At 42.9% G+C, this 18,077-nt stretch overlaps 2 protein-coding genes across 2 annotated transcripts; both read left to right on the top strand.

The window, feature by feature from the left end:
• The first annotated feature begins 2,821 nt into the window (after positions 1 to 2,821).
• LOC128735764 (uncharacterized) lies at positions 2,822 to 3,805 on the top strand. Its single transcript, XM_053830253.1, has one exon. The coding sequence runs from the start codon at positions 2,822 to 2,824 to the stop codon at positions 3,803 to 3,805; it is 984 nt and encodes a 327-aa protein (XP_053686228.1).
• Positions 3,806 to 5,382: 1,577 nt separating this feature from the next.
• On the top strand, positions 5,383 to 6,218 carry LOC128735765 (integumentary mucin C.1-like). The gene is made up of 2 exons (XM_053830254.1): positions 5,383 to 5,400; positions 5,520 to 6,218. Exons 1-2 carry the CDS (start codon positions 5,383 to 5,385, stop codon positions 6,216 to 6,218), a joined length of 717 nt encoding a protein of 238 aa, XP_053686229.1.
• The last annotated feature ends 11,859 nt before the right edge of the window (positions 6,219 to 18,077 follow it).

Raw genomic sequence — 18,077 nt, forward strand, 5'->3', positions numbered from 1 at the left:
AATAAGACTATCAAAAGTCAGAATTTTTCCTTTTTTATGTTGCCGATAACAGACAAAAACAAACATGTATCATTATCTACATCCCAAATGCAACAAATTTTCTGAAGCATAAAACCGTATGATTGTGTAATTCTTACAGCTGCTGTCAAATTTGACGAAAAATCGAGCCAGCAAGCCTGGCTCAAACGGCTTCAAGAAAAATGTATGAGAATGACGTTCGTGCCAGGGATGTGATATTCCCCTGTAGTTATCGACTTTTGTTCGATCTCCCTTTTTGAAAACTGGGAACATATAGGCTTGTTTCCATGCTTCAGGAAAACGTCCGCTGGCCAGAGATAGGCGAAACAGATGTGAGATGGGTGCAAGCAAACCAGTTATACAATGTTTTATAAGTATTGCAGGGATTCCGTCGGGGCCGGGAGAAATCGAATGCTTCATTTTGGCAGTTGCAGAGAGTACGACACGGTCGTCAAAATCAATAGATGAGATTGCGCGACCGGTAGGAATAACATTGTTAGCAGCAGTGTCGATTTGGCTTGAAGTAAGTGTTTCATTACAGAAGACGCTAGAGAATTTCGAAAATTATTTTATCGTGTAAGACCACCAAAAACTATCTATAGTAACACTAGATGCTTCAGGGCGAGACGGGCGCAGGCCGCGAGTGTTGTCGGCGACCCGCCGTCGAAAGCGCCGGCCACTGCGGGGGGGTGCAGCCGCCCCACGAAAATCATCACTGTCTAGGTTTATTTGTTTTCCTAGGTGTACTGACCTCTATTACTTTCCTCCATTTGGGTCCGAACGAGCGACAGCGAGTAAGAAGAGAATCACCCCTGCGAAATGGTGCATTCCACAAAAAGGTTTTCCGTGAAATGGTACATTCCGCGTAAGGTTTTTCACGAAATGGTATTCCATTCGGCGAAATGTTATATAATCACGGCGAATACTGCTATCCGTTTTATTTTATCTGGCTAAGTAATAGGAGAGTTATTTTATTTTAGGCCACCATCAGACTATCCATTTCAGAGCGACCAATCCGATTTGGTGTGAGTGGTTTATCTTATTTATTCTTTTATTTCATTTAGTTGATTTTCCGTACTAAAGGCCCCCTTAGACGTACGAATATGTTGGCCGAAAATGTGGGAGAATTCATGTTTGGATAACACGTTCGGCTGTCTGTGAGTACCATGAACCAAGCTGGCAAAAGAAGATGTGGGGCTCGGCGTTCGCCCTGAATGCCGCTAACATTTTGTTCATTTCCAATCCAACATATGCGTACGTATATGGGGGTCTTCAGACATAGTCTGATGAACCAATTTTCTCCAATTAACTCGGTTGTGGGCTGCCGCTCTACAATTTCTTGAACACTGTTTACTTGCCGCCAGATCTCTTTTCAACTGGTCTAACCATCTTGCTCGCCGTACTTATCTGGCATTCTTGTAACGTACCCCGTTTATCATATTCGTCCAGCTTTATCCAATTTTCGAATATTGGATTCGTTACTTCGATTTATGTTATTACTCGTACATAAAAAAAAGAAAGTTTACATTCTCAATTTTAAGATTATTGATAACCACATAGTCGATATTCTTTCAATACATGCTATACCTTACAATATATCGGTCACTGCACTGGAATTAAAAATTCCCGGATCTGTTTGTCGTTTGATGGCCAAATTAATCAACGTATGTTCCCATCCAATTCAATTAAAACTATGATAATATCAAATAACAGTTCCCATGTCGCTATGCTAAGTAATAAAAAATTCAAATGCACTTCATTGTCCCTTCCCTTGATATGCCTACGTGTATTTACATTTCGTCGCACACATAAAAGTGAAGAATCATGGCAAAGAAATTAATGCTCGAATTGAATTATATGGAATACACAAACACAATTGCATTAGAAAGTGGTGATTCAAAATCACCATTCCAGTTACCGCAAATTCTAGAAATTATTTTCACAATCGTCATTGGCAGATGCACAAAATGATCTCATCGATTTATGCCTTTTTGGAAAGTATGTAGGGCTATGAAGTGTACCTAGGCTTCAAAGAACGCTAAGCTGTGGTATTCTACTTGTAAAACAAACCAGTTTACATTATCATAATATTTGTTTGCTTTTGTACCACAAAGATTTACTTGGAATGGTTTTTATTAGGTAGCTTAAATATAAATTTATTTGTTTGATAAACTATAATGATTTTTGTTGATAGTATTCTTATCCAATTGTTTTCAACTGTACGATTGTACTTTTCTATTGCGTGTCATACTGTAGTAAACTTTCTCTCAGGCTGTACTATAATGTAAGCGTAATGTACTAACATGTATTCGTCAAATCGGCACTAATTTTTCAAACAGATCTAACTGCTAAATATAAACAAACCGGGTGAGAGTTTCTTTTACTATGCTTGTCCAGCAGAAATGAACTATCGCTGGGTTTGTTTACATTTTGCAGCTAGGCCCTTTTGAAAAGTTGGTGCCGAAATATCCCACACAATAAACCGGAGTTATAAAACAGTAACAGTGAAGATTTTTTCTCAACATTAGGTGAGTTTTTCCTAAATTTTCAAATACTTTAAGCACAGCACATTCCCCTACTTACATGTGTTTGGAGAAATTCGATTGCATCGCATGAGTTTGACAGTTAACAACCTAATTACACTATCCAGATTCTGTGATACTCACTGGCTGGGTGGCATATTTCTATAAAATGCCTTCTATCTGTAAAGCAGATAAATAGTAGAGCAATTGTGGCTAGCGACTAAAACACGAAAAAAATTTAAATACAAATATTTAAATACGTAAGGTAATCAGAAAACGTGATGTTATTAAAGAAGGCATTGTATGCCTTGGTACTGGCGGCTTCTATCATCGTTAGTGCGGAAACGGCAGGAGTTTGCGGGAAAGGATCGATTAGAAACCATTGGTCGGATTGTCGAAAATTCGTCGAATGCGGAAAAAATGTCTCTGTAGTGTTTGAATGCCCGGAGCGAAGTTTCTTCAATCCCAAAACCTTAGTTTGTGATTTTGCTATGTACCATGACTGCGACGTAGAGTCTGCACTCGATTCAGAATTGTACTCATCCTGGAATATAATGGAAGCTACCGAGGGTGTATTGACGACCAGTACTATTTGTAACGATGAACGTTTAGGAACAAAATTAAGGCATCCGGAGCAGTGCAATATGTTCTATCATTGTTCTCCATCTGGTCCAGTGTTATTTACATGTCCGGGAAATACACTGTTCAACACCGATAGTAACGTGTGCGACTGGCCTGAAAACGTTGATTGTACTAGCGGTGGCGGTGGTGGAGGCGGAGGTGGTGGTGGTGGTGGTGATGATGGCGATTGTCCGTCAAATTGCATTCCAGATAAACGTTGTCCGCTTGAGTGTGAAATTGAAGTAGGAATCATGTTACCCCATCCCAGCAAATGTGATGCATTCCTCCAATGTAATGAAGGATGCGCATGTTTCATGCAATGTCCGCCAGATCTTTGGTGGAGTACAGCCCTCGGACGATGTGTGGAGCGTTACCGATCTGATTGCGTAGAAACAGAACGTCCAGATTGTCCCGTTTGCGTACCGGATGAGCGCTGCCCGCTAGATGATGACCCGAATAATCCTATCCGATTCCCAGACGAGGAGCGATGTGATGTCTTTTGGGAGTGCGTCGAGGGACACATTTGCATGGTTGAATGTCCGGAAGGGCTCGAGTTTGATCCTGAGGCCAATGAATGCAACGAAGATGTGGAATGCGAGACCCAGACTCCTACACCGGATACGACACCTGTAAGTACTGGATAGTTGAGCATGTATAGTTTTCTAGTTAGGTCATTGGATCACAACGCTTTATTCTTTGCGAGTAACTTTGAGTCCCCATCAGGAGACATTGCAAGATAACATCAAATTTGCGACACGTTTTGATATTGGTTACAAACTAGGCTACATATCAGGACTGTCACAACAGTAACAAACAGTTTGGCTTGATCGAACTAGCGGTATGACCTCGCCTTTCAACTGTAGCAATTGTTATGAAATTCAAGTAAACTAATTCAAAAAGGAATTATTTAAACCCAAAGTAGGGGTTTTTAAGTCTTGGTCGCATTTAAATGCTTCCTAATTACAAAATAACTGCTATGAGATATAAACAATCATTTCAGTTTTTTTTAAAAGGTTTAGTTGAAACACACATCGCACATAGTACGGCTGTTAAGAACAAGATTTGGTTTCGGTTTGAGGTTTACTCAATATAAAATATACAAAAAAATTCGAATCCGGATTTAAAGGTGATTGAATCCGGATTGAACTCATGTCATGTTGTCATCTCGTCCACTATGTCATATCGCCTTAAACTACTTCTCGATTTCAAAAGTTGTTGGGAGCGCGCTTGTCCTTGGGCACCTCCTGCACGTTAATGGATGCATACCATTTCATGGTTTTTATTCCTGTTTGACGGTTCCGTTGCTATAAAATTGTTCCTTTTCAAGCCGTAGGTACAGTTAACCTGCCAAACCAAATATTTCTTAGCGAACTGTGACTTCTGGTTGCCATTTAAAACTTTTATCTAGAAAGCTGTTTGAAGTTTGCCTTAACGTAGGTTTCGTCGTCCACCACCATGCAATTGAACTTCATCAGTATCGAGGTGTACAGCTTCCGGGATCGTGTTCTTGCCGCCACCGCTATCTTCTTATAAGACGACAGTTCGAATTTTTTATTAGCTCAATGCACTCCCCGCTTGCTTATGAACTCTCGGACGAAGAGATTGGGGTTACGCTTCAAAGCGCTGACAACTTTTTTGGCGTCCCTCCCCGAACATTTCTGTTACGTTGGTAATAGTTGATCGCCACTTTTAATGATTTCGCTAACTGGACATGCGAGTGAGGTATCCGTCTGTTAGTCTGTCATCCATGATTCCTTTTAAATTTCTCTTGTCGGTAATCAGCAGCTAATAAGCATTGTCTGCACTATAAGTGGGGTTTAAGTCTAGTTTCCACCTGAAAAGAAAACAGCTCAAGTAAAAATCCTGCTGTTTATGTTTATCGAAGAAATTTTGACAACTACAAGGCAAGCAATTATCTAGCATTTTTTATTGTGGTAATAATTGTGCCGGATATTATTCCGTACGGAAAAGTAACGTTTCAATTCACTTGCATGTAAAACTGCGCCATCTGAAAGTGAAATAATATTTCTTGTGAGGTGCATACTGGTAAAGAAATCGCAAACGGAAAATCTTTTCTTTAGCATTTCTTGGACTATCTTTTTGCCCATTTCTTTTTAGGTCGATACTAGGCTTAGTAGGTGTATATTACGCCAAAGTAGTTTTCATGTAGCATTTAAGGTGAGTTGAAAGCTCATTAGCTTGCATTTGAATTGCATTGGTAATGTTTATTGGTTACATGGTACAGATCTATGGTATGGATTAATTCCGATATTGTGCATCAATTTACCATATGATTATTTACTTATTTGTTTTTGTTGTTATCCGAATTAACGTATTACTATTTTTTCTTTGATTAAGCTTGATCCTGATACTACTACAACTACTCCAATTACTACGACTACTCCAACTACCACAACTACTACAACTACTCCAATTACTACGACTACTCCAACTACCACAACTACAACAACTACTCCAATTACTACGACTACTCCAACTACCACAACAACTACAACTACTCCACTTACTACGACTACTCCAACTACCACAACTACTACAACTACTCCAATTACTACGACTACTCCAACTACCACAACTACAACAACTACTCCAATTACTACCACCACTCCAACTACCACAACTACTACAACTACTCCAATTACTACGACCACTCCAACTACCACAACTACTACAACTACTCCAATTACTACGACCACTCCAACTACCACAACTACAACAACTACCCCGATTACTACGACCACTGAGACAATCAGTTCAACTACACCTGATCCGGGTTGTCCCACATGTCCACCGGGGGTATGCAAGCCCGACGACCGCTGCCCGATTAGCTGCAATGAATGTGAGCCAGTTTTACTGCCCCATCCAGACCAATGTGGAATGTTCCTTAAATGTACACATGGATTCGCTTGCGAAATGCACTGTCCGGCGGGACTTCACTGGAGCGTACAACAAAACCGGTGCGAGTGGCCTAGATGCGCTGGCTGCGATCCTACAATTCCTCCGGGGTGCGACTGTGACAATGCCGCATGTCCATGATCGTAGTGATTGTAGTATTGGTGTTATAGATGTAATAATGATGAACAATGATGAAGTAAACAAGTTTTACGTCGAGGATTTTTTTGGTCTGAATGAAGTGATAACTGAGGGTAAGTGACGAGATTCCGAATCTACATGTTTCGATTCGGTTCAACATTTTGTACAAGCGTCCATGCAAATCTCAAAATAACTAAATTGTTTCGAAAAACAGTACGTCATTGGAAAAGCTGTAAATGAGTGTGGAACCATTTTAAAATCTCTATTCCATTAATAAAAAATAAATAATCACTGATCTGTTTTGGTGCGTGGCTCTGTCACTTTTTGAAAAACTTGAATGCCGAACCAATAGTTAGCACATTTAGTTGTAGTGAAATAAAATACTTATGTTGAAAGCAGAATTGAAAGAAGTCGTTTAATGTCGGTTTCCGGATTGGTGTATGTCTGGTTAGTATTATGAAACGTAGCTTTTGGCTTACTCCAAACCAGAGTTCTTTTGGTGTTATTGTAACTAAATGGTTTTCCTACGGTTGCACCCTTAATTAATGCACTATCTTAGCACAAAGGTTGTGATCGATTCGTCCCCGTCGATCACTGACTGATTCTTGCGCAAGTATTAATGTTGCCAACGACGTGCGTGAAAATACCTGCCGCTCCAGAAGCGGTGACTAGGTTTTCTCCAAACTTACTTGCTTACTTACTTACTTACTTACTTACTTACTTACTTACTTACTTACTTACTTACTTACTTACTTACTTACTTACTTACTTACTTACTTACTTACTTACTTACTTACTTACTTACTTACTTATTGGTTCATGTCCGCTGGTCCGGCAGAGCAAAGAGATAAAATCAGAGATTTTCACTGTCGAGGGTTACACGCCATGACTTTCAGGTTCTCGTAAACAGCCTGAATGTCGCTGTTTAAGGTGTGTCATGAGTCGCTGGGTCTGCCTTTTCTTTGTTGCCCTTGTGTATACAAGTCGTGTACTTACCCTTAAAGGGCCGGACAAGACGCCATTGTGTAACACCTTGTATGAAAACGCTTTGTACTGGATGACACCCCGTTAGGCATACGGACGTTAGGCATACGGACGAGAGGCATAGTACGCTAGGCATAATAGATATAAGGCATACGGATACAAGGCATATAGACGCGAGGCCGGATGGATGCGAGGCCGAATGGACACGAGACCGAATGGACACGAGGCCGAATGCATGCTAGGCAGAATAGATACGATGGCCTAAAGATGTGCAGAGCAAGAGCAAAGCATATAGCATACGCCTAGCACGGTTAATCCAAAATTGATCCAATTACCGATTGGTTCAATGTAATATACCAACCGTTTGTTTACAAAAACAAAAAACGGAATGACTTCTTTGATAAAACCACCCCATAGACATCTCTATATCGAGCTGCAGTGAACGTCAGCGATAGCATGTCCTGAGCTCAAAATTTGACAGCGGGCCCAAATCAGACTACTGGCAGTTGAGTGAAACGCAGTGCTGACATGCTATCTCATTTTCGCACATACGAGATGTTGGCGGCGAAAACATGGTTGCCTGCCGATGGGGTGGATAAAACACAGTGTCACTTAACCTTCCTAGTGCATTGGGGTCGTTTTCGACCCATCAGCATACTTACAAAGCTTGATACTCAGTAACGGTACGAGCTAGAGACTTGAAATTTTCTGACTTTTCCTAACTTTGGAAAATTAGCATTGTGGGGGAGTTTCAGCTTTCAGCGACATCTAGAAGAGCCACAGCAAAAAAAGTTACATATTATGCATTAAGGGTCGAAAACGACCCAAGTTTTGAAATTGCTCTCATTCATCCATTTTCAATCCGAATTTCGTTTTCTTTACCTCGTTTGAAAGATATGGCCAAAAACTAGCACCCAAGGTATGTTGGGGAATATTTGTTGACTGATGGCCACTTCTGCGTCGGTTCCGGAACACCCACTACCAGGTCCCGGGGAACATTTTTATATTTTGAGACAATTCATTTTGCGGCACATCAAATCACATTGGCTCGATAAAATAAGACTAGTGGAAGTACAATGGGGACATTTTGGACCCGAATGGCTACTTCCCCATCGGTTACGGAACATCCGGTACTTGGTTTTTGAGGCCATTTTTGAATTTTAGGATGATTTCTATTGCGGCACGTCAAATTTCATCTCATTGATAACATAAGACTTCTTCTTCTTCTTCAGCAGCATAGAGCCGGGGTGGCTCGTGCTGTTTCAAGCACTCGTCTCCATTCAACTCGGTCTTGGGCCACTCGTCGCCAATTTCCTAGTCGTCTCAGAAGTCGCAAATCGTTTTCGACCTGGTCGAGCCATCGTGCACGTTGGGCCCCCCTGTTCCTGGTGCCGGTGGGGTTGTTGAAGAGGACTATTTTCGTCGCACTGTCGTCCGGCATCCTTACGACGTGTCCGGCCCACCGTAGCCTGCTAACTTTCGCTAGATGTACGATGGGAGTCTCCCCAAGCAGTGCCTGTAGCTCGTGATTCATACGCCTCCGCCACTCTCCGCTTTCCGTTTGTACTCCGCCAAATATCGTCCGCAGCACTTTCCGCTCAAACACGGCAAGGGCGCGTATGTCCTCCGTCAGCAGCGTCACGGCTTCAAGTCCATAAAGAACTACCGGTCTAATAATGGTTTTGTACATTGTTAGCTTCGTGCGGCGGCGTATGCTTCCTGATCGTAGCGTTTTACGAAGGGCAAAGTAGGCCCGATTTCCCGCTTGGATGCGCCGCTGGATCTCCTTACTAGTGTTGTTGTCCGCGGTCACCAGCGATCCCAAATACACGAACTCCTCTACCACTTCCAGTTCGTCGCCGTCAACGGTTACCGTCCGTGGGAGGCACGCATTTGTTTCCTTTGAGCCTCTTCCTTTCATGTATTCATGCATTTATGCATTTATTTTTAGCCCAATTCTCCTAGACTCCGCTTTCAGTCTGGCGTAGATTGCCTCCGCCGTCGCAAAGTTCCTGGCAATGATATCGAAGTCATCTGCAAAGCCTAGAAGTTGGCTACCCTTGGTAAAAATCGTGCCTCTCGTTTCGATGCCCGCTCGTCGGATCACCCCCTCAAGAGCGATGTTGAACAGCATGCAGGATAGACCGTCACCTTGTCTCAACCCTCGTCGCGTCTCGAAGGGACTCGAGAGTGTCCCAGAGATGCGTACGAAACACATCACTCGATCCAATGTAGCTCTGATCAGTCGCGTCAGTTTGTCCGGAAAACCGTATTCGTGCATTATCTGCCATAGCTTGTCTCGATCGACTGTATCGTATGCTGCTTTGAAATCAATAAAGATGTGATGCGTGGGCACGTTGTATTCCCGACATTTCTGCAAAATCTGTCGGATAGTAAAAATCTGGTCCGTAGTTGCGCGAGCCCCCATGAAACCCGCCTGATAATTCCCTACGAAACCTTGTGCTATCGGTGACAGCCGGCGTAACAGGATCTGGGAGAGTACCTTGTAGGCGGCGTTTACCAGCGTTATACCACGATAGTTGCAGCAGTCTAGCCGATCACCCTTTTTGTAGATGGGACAAACCACTCCTTCCATCCATTCCTCCGGTAGCTTTTCCTCCTCCCAAATCCTAGAAATAACCCAGTGTAAAGCCTTTGCTAGCGTTTCTCCGCCATGTTTATAAAGCTCTGCCGGTAGGCGGTCCTTCCCAGCGGCTTTATTGGTCTTCAGCAGCCTGATTTCTCGTTTGACTTCTTGGAGATCAGGTGCTAGGACATCACTATCTTCCATGGGCGCTCCTAGGTTAATTTCCGTTCCGCCTCCTTCTGCGACTTCGCCATTGAGGTGTTCATCGAAGAACTGCTTCCACCTGTCGACCACCTCGCGCTCGTTTGTAATTAGATTCCCTCCCTCGTCCCTACACACGTCAGGTTTCGGTGTGTAGCACTTTCGAGTTTGGTTCACCTTCTCATAAAACTTGCGCGTGTCATTAGCTCGGAATAGTTGCTCTAATTCTTCACGATCTCTGTCCTCCTTTTGGCGCTTTTTTCTCCTCAGGATCGTGGTCAACTGGTTCCTAGCTCGTCGGTACTTGGCCAGGTTCTCTCTAGTGGCAATACTTAGATAATTTCTCCAAGCATTTTTTTTCTCTTCCACCGCTTGTTGGCATTCCCCATCAAACCAATCATTTTGTGTACTCCGAGGCTCAATACCTAGTGCCGCGGTAACGGCCTCTCCGATGGCCGAGCGTATTCTGCCCCAACCGTCTTCGAGGTTTGAAGCGCCTAACTCCTCGGAAGAGGGCAGTGCCTCATTCAGTACTCGCGCGTAGTTCTCGGCAGCTTGTGGGTTGTCTAGCTGCCTGATGTTCAGCCGAGGAGGGCGGCTTTGACGTGTCCGGTATACGGTGGACAGCTTTGAGCGCACATGTACTGCTACTAGGTAATGGTCAGAATCAATATCCGCACCCCGACGGGAGCGTACGTTCGTGATGTTAGAGAAGAACCGGCCCTCTATGAGAACGTGGTCAATTTGGTTCATTGTACGTTGGTCAGGTGATCTCCAGGTGGCTTTGTGGATATCCTTGCGCGGGAAAAAGGTGCTTCGGATCACCAGGCCTCGGGAAGCTGCGAAGTTTATACATCGTTGGCCGTTATCGTTTGTGTCGGTGTGCAGGCTATGGGGTCCTACCACCGGTCTATACATTTCTTCCCTACCGACCTGGGCGTTCATATCCCCGATGACGATCTTGATGTCCCGTGACGAGCAGCTGTCGTACGTTGCCTCCAGCCTCGCGTAGAACGCTTCTTTCTCATCGTCGGGTCTACCTTCGTGCGGGCAGTGCACGTTAATGATGCTATAATTGAAGAAACGGCCCTTTATCCTCAGTACACACATTCTCTCGTTGATCGCCTTCCAATCAATCACGCGATCCTGCATTCCGCCCAACACTACAAAGCCCGTCCCCAGTTCGTTGGTAGCGCCACCGCTCTGGTAAAACTGGGCCTTTCCGCCACGGATCTTCCATACCTTCTCTCCTTTGCGACAGATTTCCTGCAGAGCTACGATGCCGAGTTTGCGGGGTTCCAGCTGTTCAATCAGCACCCGCTCGCAACCTGCGAAATTTAGCGATCTGCAGTTCCAAGTCCCGAGTCTCCATTCGTCGTCCTTATTCCGTCGCCTAGGTCGATGCCGAATATTCCGCTCCGTAAATGCTTGAATGTTGTTAGTTTGTGTTGTTTAGGTGTGTAGCCGTACTGGGGCAACACTACCGAGTCTCGTGATGGGGCTGCCATCTTATAGTGCCGAGACTCACTACCTCCTTCCCGGTTAGTATACGACCTTAGTTTCCACCGGGGTTGGTTACCCGATCTCCGCTAAGGTTGCTCGTATTCCGGCTGGTACCACGAGGAGGTCGGGATCGGAGTGGCTGGATAAGAGGCTAACGACCACTATGGGGTCTATATTCCGCATTATCCAGCCGTTTACCAACCACATCAAATCACATTGGCTTGATAAAATAAGATTAATGGAAGTACAATGGGAACATTTTGGACCCAAGCGGCCATTTCCTCATTGGTTCTGGAACATCCGGTACCCGGTTTTTGAGGACAATTTTAAATTTTAGGATGATTTATCTTGCGACACGTCAAATTACATCAGCTTGATAACATAAGACTATTTAAAGTATAATAAACACATGTTGAAGGCAAATGGCCACATCAGCATCGGTCCTGGAACATCCGGTACCCGGTTTTTGGGGACATTTTTGTATTTTAGGATAACTCATAATGCGACATATCAAATCACATCGACTTGATAAAATAAGACTGATGGAAGTAAAACAATGTCATTTAGAAGCCAAATGGCCACTTTACCATCGGTACTGGGTCATCCGGTACCAGTTTCGGGGGGCATTTTTGGCTTTTGAGATAATTCACCATGCGGCACCTCAAATCACATCGCGTTGATAAAATAACAACAACGGAAGTATAATGTCTATAAGTATATAATATATAATGTATAATGGAAGTATATAATGTATAATGGCGTCAGTCGCATATAATCCGGTACCCGGTATTTATAATGAACCGTAAAACGGGGTAACTCGGGGCAGATGAATTACCCTGTAATCCAAAAATGTCCCCAAAACCCGGATACCGGATAGTCCGGAACCGATGGTGAAATGGTAATTTTGGCTCCAAAATTTTTCCATTGTACTTCCATTAGTGTTATTTCATCAAGCCAATGTGATTTGATGTGGCGCATGATGAATTATCCTATCCAAAAATGTTCTCATAAACCGTGCACCCGATGTTCCGGAACCGATGATGAAATGGCCATTTGTCTTCAAATGGTTCCCATAGCTCTTGTAACTGTTTTATTTGATCAAGGCGTTGTGATTTGATGTGCCGCAAGATGAATTATTTCATAATCCAAAAATATCCCGCGGAACCAGGTACCGGATGTTGCGGAACCGATGGTAAAATGGCCATTTGGCTTCTAAATGACCTTATTTTATTTTCATCAGTCTTATTTAATCAAGCCGATGTGATTTGATGTGTCGCAAGATGGGTTATCCTAAATACAAAAATGGCCCCAAAACCCGGGTACCGGATGTTCCGGGACCAATGCTGATGTAGCCATTTGCCTTCAAAATGTCTTTATTATACTTTCAATAGTCTTACGTTATCAAGCTGATGTAATTTGACGTGTCGCAAGATAAATCATCCTAAAATTTAAAATTGTCCTCAAAAACCGGGTACCGGATGTTCCAGAACCAATGAGGAAATGGCCGCTTGGGTCCAAAATGTTCCCATTGTACTTCCATTAATCTTATTTTATCAAGCCAATGTGATTTGATGTGCCGCAAAATGAATTATCTCAAAATATAAAAATGTTCCCCGGGACCTGGTAGTGGGTGTTCCGGAACCGACGCAGAAGTGGCCATCAGTCAACAAATATTCCCTAACATACTTTGGATGCTAGTTTTTGGCCATAGCTTTCAAACGAGAAAAAGAAAACGAAATTCGGATTGAAAATGGATGAATGAGAGCAATTTCAAAACTTGGGTCGTTTTCGACCCTTAATGCATAATATGTAACTTTTTTCTAATGCATTAGGAAGGTTAAAACACTGAAAATAATCAGTGGTGCCATTTTCCATTTTCGATTTTTTTGTGAAAAACCTAGGATAAACCGCATTGCATACATTTGGGATGACTTGGCGCCACTCTGTATATAGTCACTCTAGTGTTGGGTATTAATGTTCTAATATCCAAATTTTATTTTTTTTATTAAGTAAGAAGTAACCATCCGCAACAATTCCATGCCATTAGCCCAAAGCTCACTAGCCCGAATAACAAGTCCGAATGTAACATAAAGGGCTTCGTAACCGCCAGGTTGCAGAATCTGCTTGATGAGCGAATCTTAGAAGAAACAAAATCATTTTACTTAAGGATGGGATTATTCTCAGGTCACTCATTACCGATCCTTCGTGCTGAATTTTATATTATCCCAATGATGGCTTCTTATAGAGTTAATATACAGGTAAGATGAGCTATTGAGAACGCACCAACCAACCATCATAACCTCATGCGGCCTCGCCAGAATTATATAGATGTAATAATTTTATCGAATACCAATTCTAAACATAAATGATTCCTTTGAAAGTATCAAATATTCGCAGCCCAACTACGCTCTCTAAGACAACTTGTTGTCTATAATAATAAAGTTAAAAATACTTTTTTTTTTATAAAAATATATCTGATTTCGTGAATGTTACTATTAGAAACGCAATTATTAACTTTTAGCTGATGGCTGTGAAGTATGTTGTATAAAAACGGTTAAGATTAAGTTTTGAAACGGAGTGTAGCACCCAGGCTTGCTTTCGGTTTTATTGAATCCCAAGAATACTCAAGAATAAGACACACAACAACAGTGATCTAACTAAAGTTATTAATTGTTATGTAAGCTTTATTTGAAAACTAGCGCCGCTTTAACCTAATTTATAAATGCTCAATCAAAAGATCACCGCTTATTCAGTGTAATAGACGCAAAAAGCGGCTTTGCCGCTTTAAATTTCCCAAAACTTAAATCGATGTGAGGACTAGGGAAAACTAACTAGAGGTCAGCAGACCTAGGAAAACGAGTAGACCTAAACAGATGTGATTTCTGCGGGGGGGCTGCCCCCCCGCAGTGGCCGGCGCTTCGGACGGCGGGTCACCGGCGAACACTCGCCGTTGCCTGCGGCCGGCTCGCCCTGAATCATCTAGGGAACGTGCGGTACTAACATGGTAAAAAAGTTCCATATCTTATGACAAGCATAACTCATAACACGGTTAACCGAGCTTACTTTTGTCACTTCAATTTAATTGAATTGGCGAATATGCCTCAAATGTTTTTAGCGTTCTATTGGGAAAATTGTCATACATTCGGATTAGTGTTACATTCGGGCTACTGTCACATTTAGGCAAGTGCCCTTCGGCCATGTGGTATTCAGGCTACTGTGATAAAACCCTCCGCAAAAGCCCTGTTACCAAAAAAATCACAGAAAATAAAATTCGCGTTAGGCCAAGATTTTAATTGGATCTATCACGCTGTTTAAAATTTCGAAATGAAATGCAAAGCCAGGTGACGCACCCTGTGCCAGCAGAACACAACTGTGTCTTTAGCTAGAAAAAAAAACAGAAATCGGCTTTGTCGTCGATGCGAGGACTAGGAAAAACTAACTAGGGTCAGTAGTCCTAGGAAAGCGAACCGGTTCGCCCTGACTCATCTTAAAAGCGTTTGCAGCATCTGGCTAGTAAGCTGACTAGCCACTTCAGTTCTCATTGTTGTGTAGGTGATCTAATGTCTATTCGGCCTCGCGTCCATTCGGCCTCACGTTTATTCGGCCTCTCGTCCATTCGGCCTTGCATCCATTCGGCCTCACGTCCATTATGCCTTTTGGGGTATGCCTTCCATCCAGTATGCCTCATATCCATTATGCCTGACGTCTGTATGCCTAGCGTACTATGCCTTGCGTCCGTATGCCTAACATCTGTATGCCTCGTGTCCCCTCGTACTGAGCCTCGATGAGATGGAACTCCTCTACGTCTATATGCGCACCAAATACTTTCTTGGTTGAGTCGGCCCAACGTTTTTTCGAAGTCAACGAACACCAGCAGAAGAGAGTAGTGGAATTCGTTTTGCTCGAATATGATGCGGTGCGTTGTGATATAGTTGTTCACGATCGAATTGATTTGTCGGCCACCGAAGGTCTTTCTTTGCTAATAAATTGGCGCCGGGAACACGCGATAGCAACCGGAAAAAATAAACGCCGCACCAGCACTTAGAAAGATATCCGAACACAAATTGACCGGATTGATAACTTATTCCGCATAGCAGAACTTATTCCGCACGAACACGGCTTCATTTTTTGTCGCACAAAATGACTACTACGTACGCTATCAGATTTATATTTCGACTGACTCATGTACACTACGCTGCTATCTCTCGAGATAACGATAAAGGGATCACGATCATGATGATCGGGTTACCTTTACTATCAAATACAGAAAAGTCACATTCAGCGTGAATTTCATTTGATCTTTAGTTAAGTGTTTAGTTAAGGCTACATTTAGGCGTTAATGCATGATAATTATGATTTAGATCGTTACAATTTAGATTTAGTTAAATACATTTAGATTGTTATATAATAGGATTATTATAGAATAACTTTGTTGTAGAATTTCTGTCTATAAAGCATAGTTTGGCGTTGGCCTACAACAATAGTTTATACATAGTCGGTCAGCACGAAATCCAGCTTACCGGAGAGTAGCGTCGATCTTTTCCTGGAACTGGTTGAGCACTTTAAGAGTAATATTGAGCAATGCGATACCACGCCAGTTACCACTTTCAGTTAGGTCACCTTGCTTAGGAACCAATATGCCCTGCATCCAGTCCACCGGAAAAGTTGCGGTTGACCATATGTTGCTGAATTGCTGAAGCATAATTTGGGCTGACAAAGATGGATCAGCTCTGAGAATCTCGGCTGAAATGCAGTCTGTCCAAGGCGCTCTGTTGGACTTCATACCTTTGATTGCTTCTTGAGTTTCATCCAGTAATGGCGTCTCACAGTCGACACGGCGTTGACGTCTCACAGTCGGCGCTGCGTTGGCGTCATGCGCTGCTGATTTTGTTGGTCTTCGACATTTGAAACTCAAAAGACTTGTTAAAAATGTTTAGTCCATCGCTTTGGCTGCTCTATACGGCCAGTCATTAACTGACCAGCTTTGTTTTTTAGAGGCATCTTGGTTTTCATCCTGGCACCACTAAGGTGGTTAAGAACATCGTACAAAAAACGGATATCATCGGCGGTTTCTCTATCTTCGGCTAGGGAGTTAATCCATGCTCTCTTGCCTCGCTTACCAGCTAGTTTAACACTTCCTCCGTGCGCATCAAAGGTATGCACTTTTCCTAGGGTTTCGTCACTGGTCGTGATGAAGACATTCTTGATGCCGGTCCATTGCTCTTCGACAGTTTCATCTGTTGGCAACTCCAAGGCTCGGGATTCAATTTGTTCGACAAAGGTCCTTTGCTCTTCGGGATTCTCTAATCGACGGATTTTGGTCGGATGAAATATCAATGCTGCGTTTGTTACGTACAAAATCCGCGTTGCTTGAACCAATCTTTGCTATGAAGTCGCTCAAGTGGAGCAGATTTTCTTCCTTCGGGATTTTCTCAACTACGCTTTCCAGGTGACTATAGAAACTCTCTTCATCCTGCAGGTAGGTAGCATCTTTTGGCGCATAGAACCGGATTGCAGTAAGGTTTCTAACCTGTCTTCTAAATCTGGCAACGATTATTCTTTTATTTATCGGTTCCCACTTCATCAGCGCTGTATGTGCCCCTGGGCTTAGTAGGAATCGAACTACTCTCTCTCTCTCTCTCTCTCTCTCTCTCTCTCTCTCTCTCTCGTGTATCATTTTTACCTCGCATGCACACCATAGGTCTATTTGGTTCAAGCAACCGGACTACGACTGACATTAGTCATAGTACCACAACAACTTTGTAACAACCGTGCTAGTATGGATTCGCTAGTCCGGCCAATGCGCTTTACTCAGTTCCAGGATTTCAAGCTTCAGGTGGCTAGCTTCTCTTACAAGTTGAGCTAGCATACCATGCTGGGCGAGGGTCAGTATATACCATGTTCCAATTCGTGTCCGTGTTTTCATGCAATGCTGTCGTTGCCAATAATTCAGATCTGGTTTCATTTTCTGTAACGTATTTAAACTTTGGGTACAATAGGTTGTTAGCCTAAAGTTCTTATTCTGCTGATGAGACTGCCATCTTAGAGTGGCGGGAGCCGCTGTTCCCCCCTTCTCTGTTTGCGTGTGACAACCAAGGTTACGTTTCCCAACCGGCATCACGTAGAGATAGGGACTAGGGATAGAAGTTATTGAACAGTGTTGATAGATTTGCACATGTTCACTCTTTGCCAACCAAAGAGTTTTTCCAAACAGTATCTATGTAGTCTTAGGATTAAGGACCGTTATCTGTACGGAAGGGAAATCGGTATTGCGTGATGGTAACGAGGTGGTGGTTCTCGTGGCTCTATGGTTAGTGATGTCAGTCGGCGAGCTCTCACGGTAGCTTTATTCCCGATCATATCAAGGAATAATTATTTTCCGGGCTGGAGTGGAAACGAACAAAAAAAGAATCAACCAATCAAGACAATCCGTTCTTGAGTTAAATCATGACATACGAACACCAACTTATTTTTAAATAGTAATTATTTCCATTTATTTGCAATTTAAACCAGATGGTTCGAAGACATTCTGAGAGAAATATTTTATATGTTATTGTAAGAAGAATATAACTGTCAATATAAGAAAC

Source organism: Sabethes cyaneus, chromosome 2 (genome assembly GCF_943734655.1).
Source record: "Sabethes cyaneus chromosome 2, idSabCyanKW18_F2, whole genome shotgun sequence".
Lineage (NCBI taxonomy): Eukaryota > Metazoa > Arthropoda > Insecta > Diptera > Culicidae > Sabethes > Sabethes cyaneus.

Excerpts from the sequence above, each read along its gene's own strand:
- LOC128735764 (XM_053830253.1), top strand. The coding sequence starts at position 2,822 with ATGTTATTAAAGAAGGCATTGTATGCCTTGGTACTGGCGGCTTCTATC.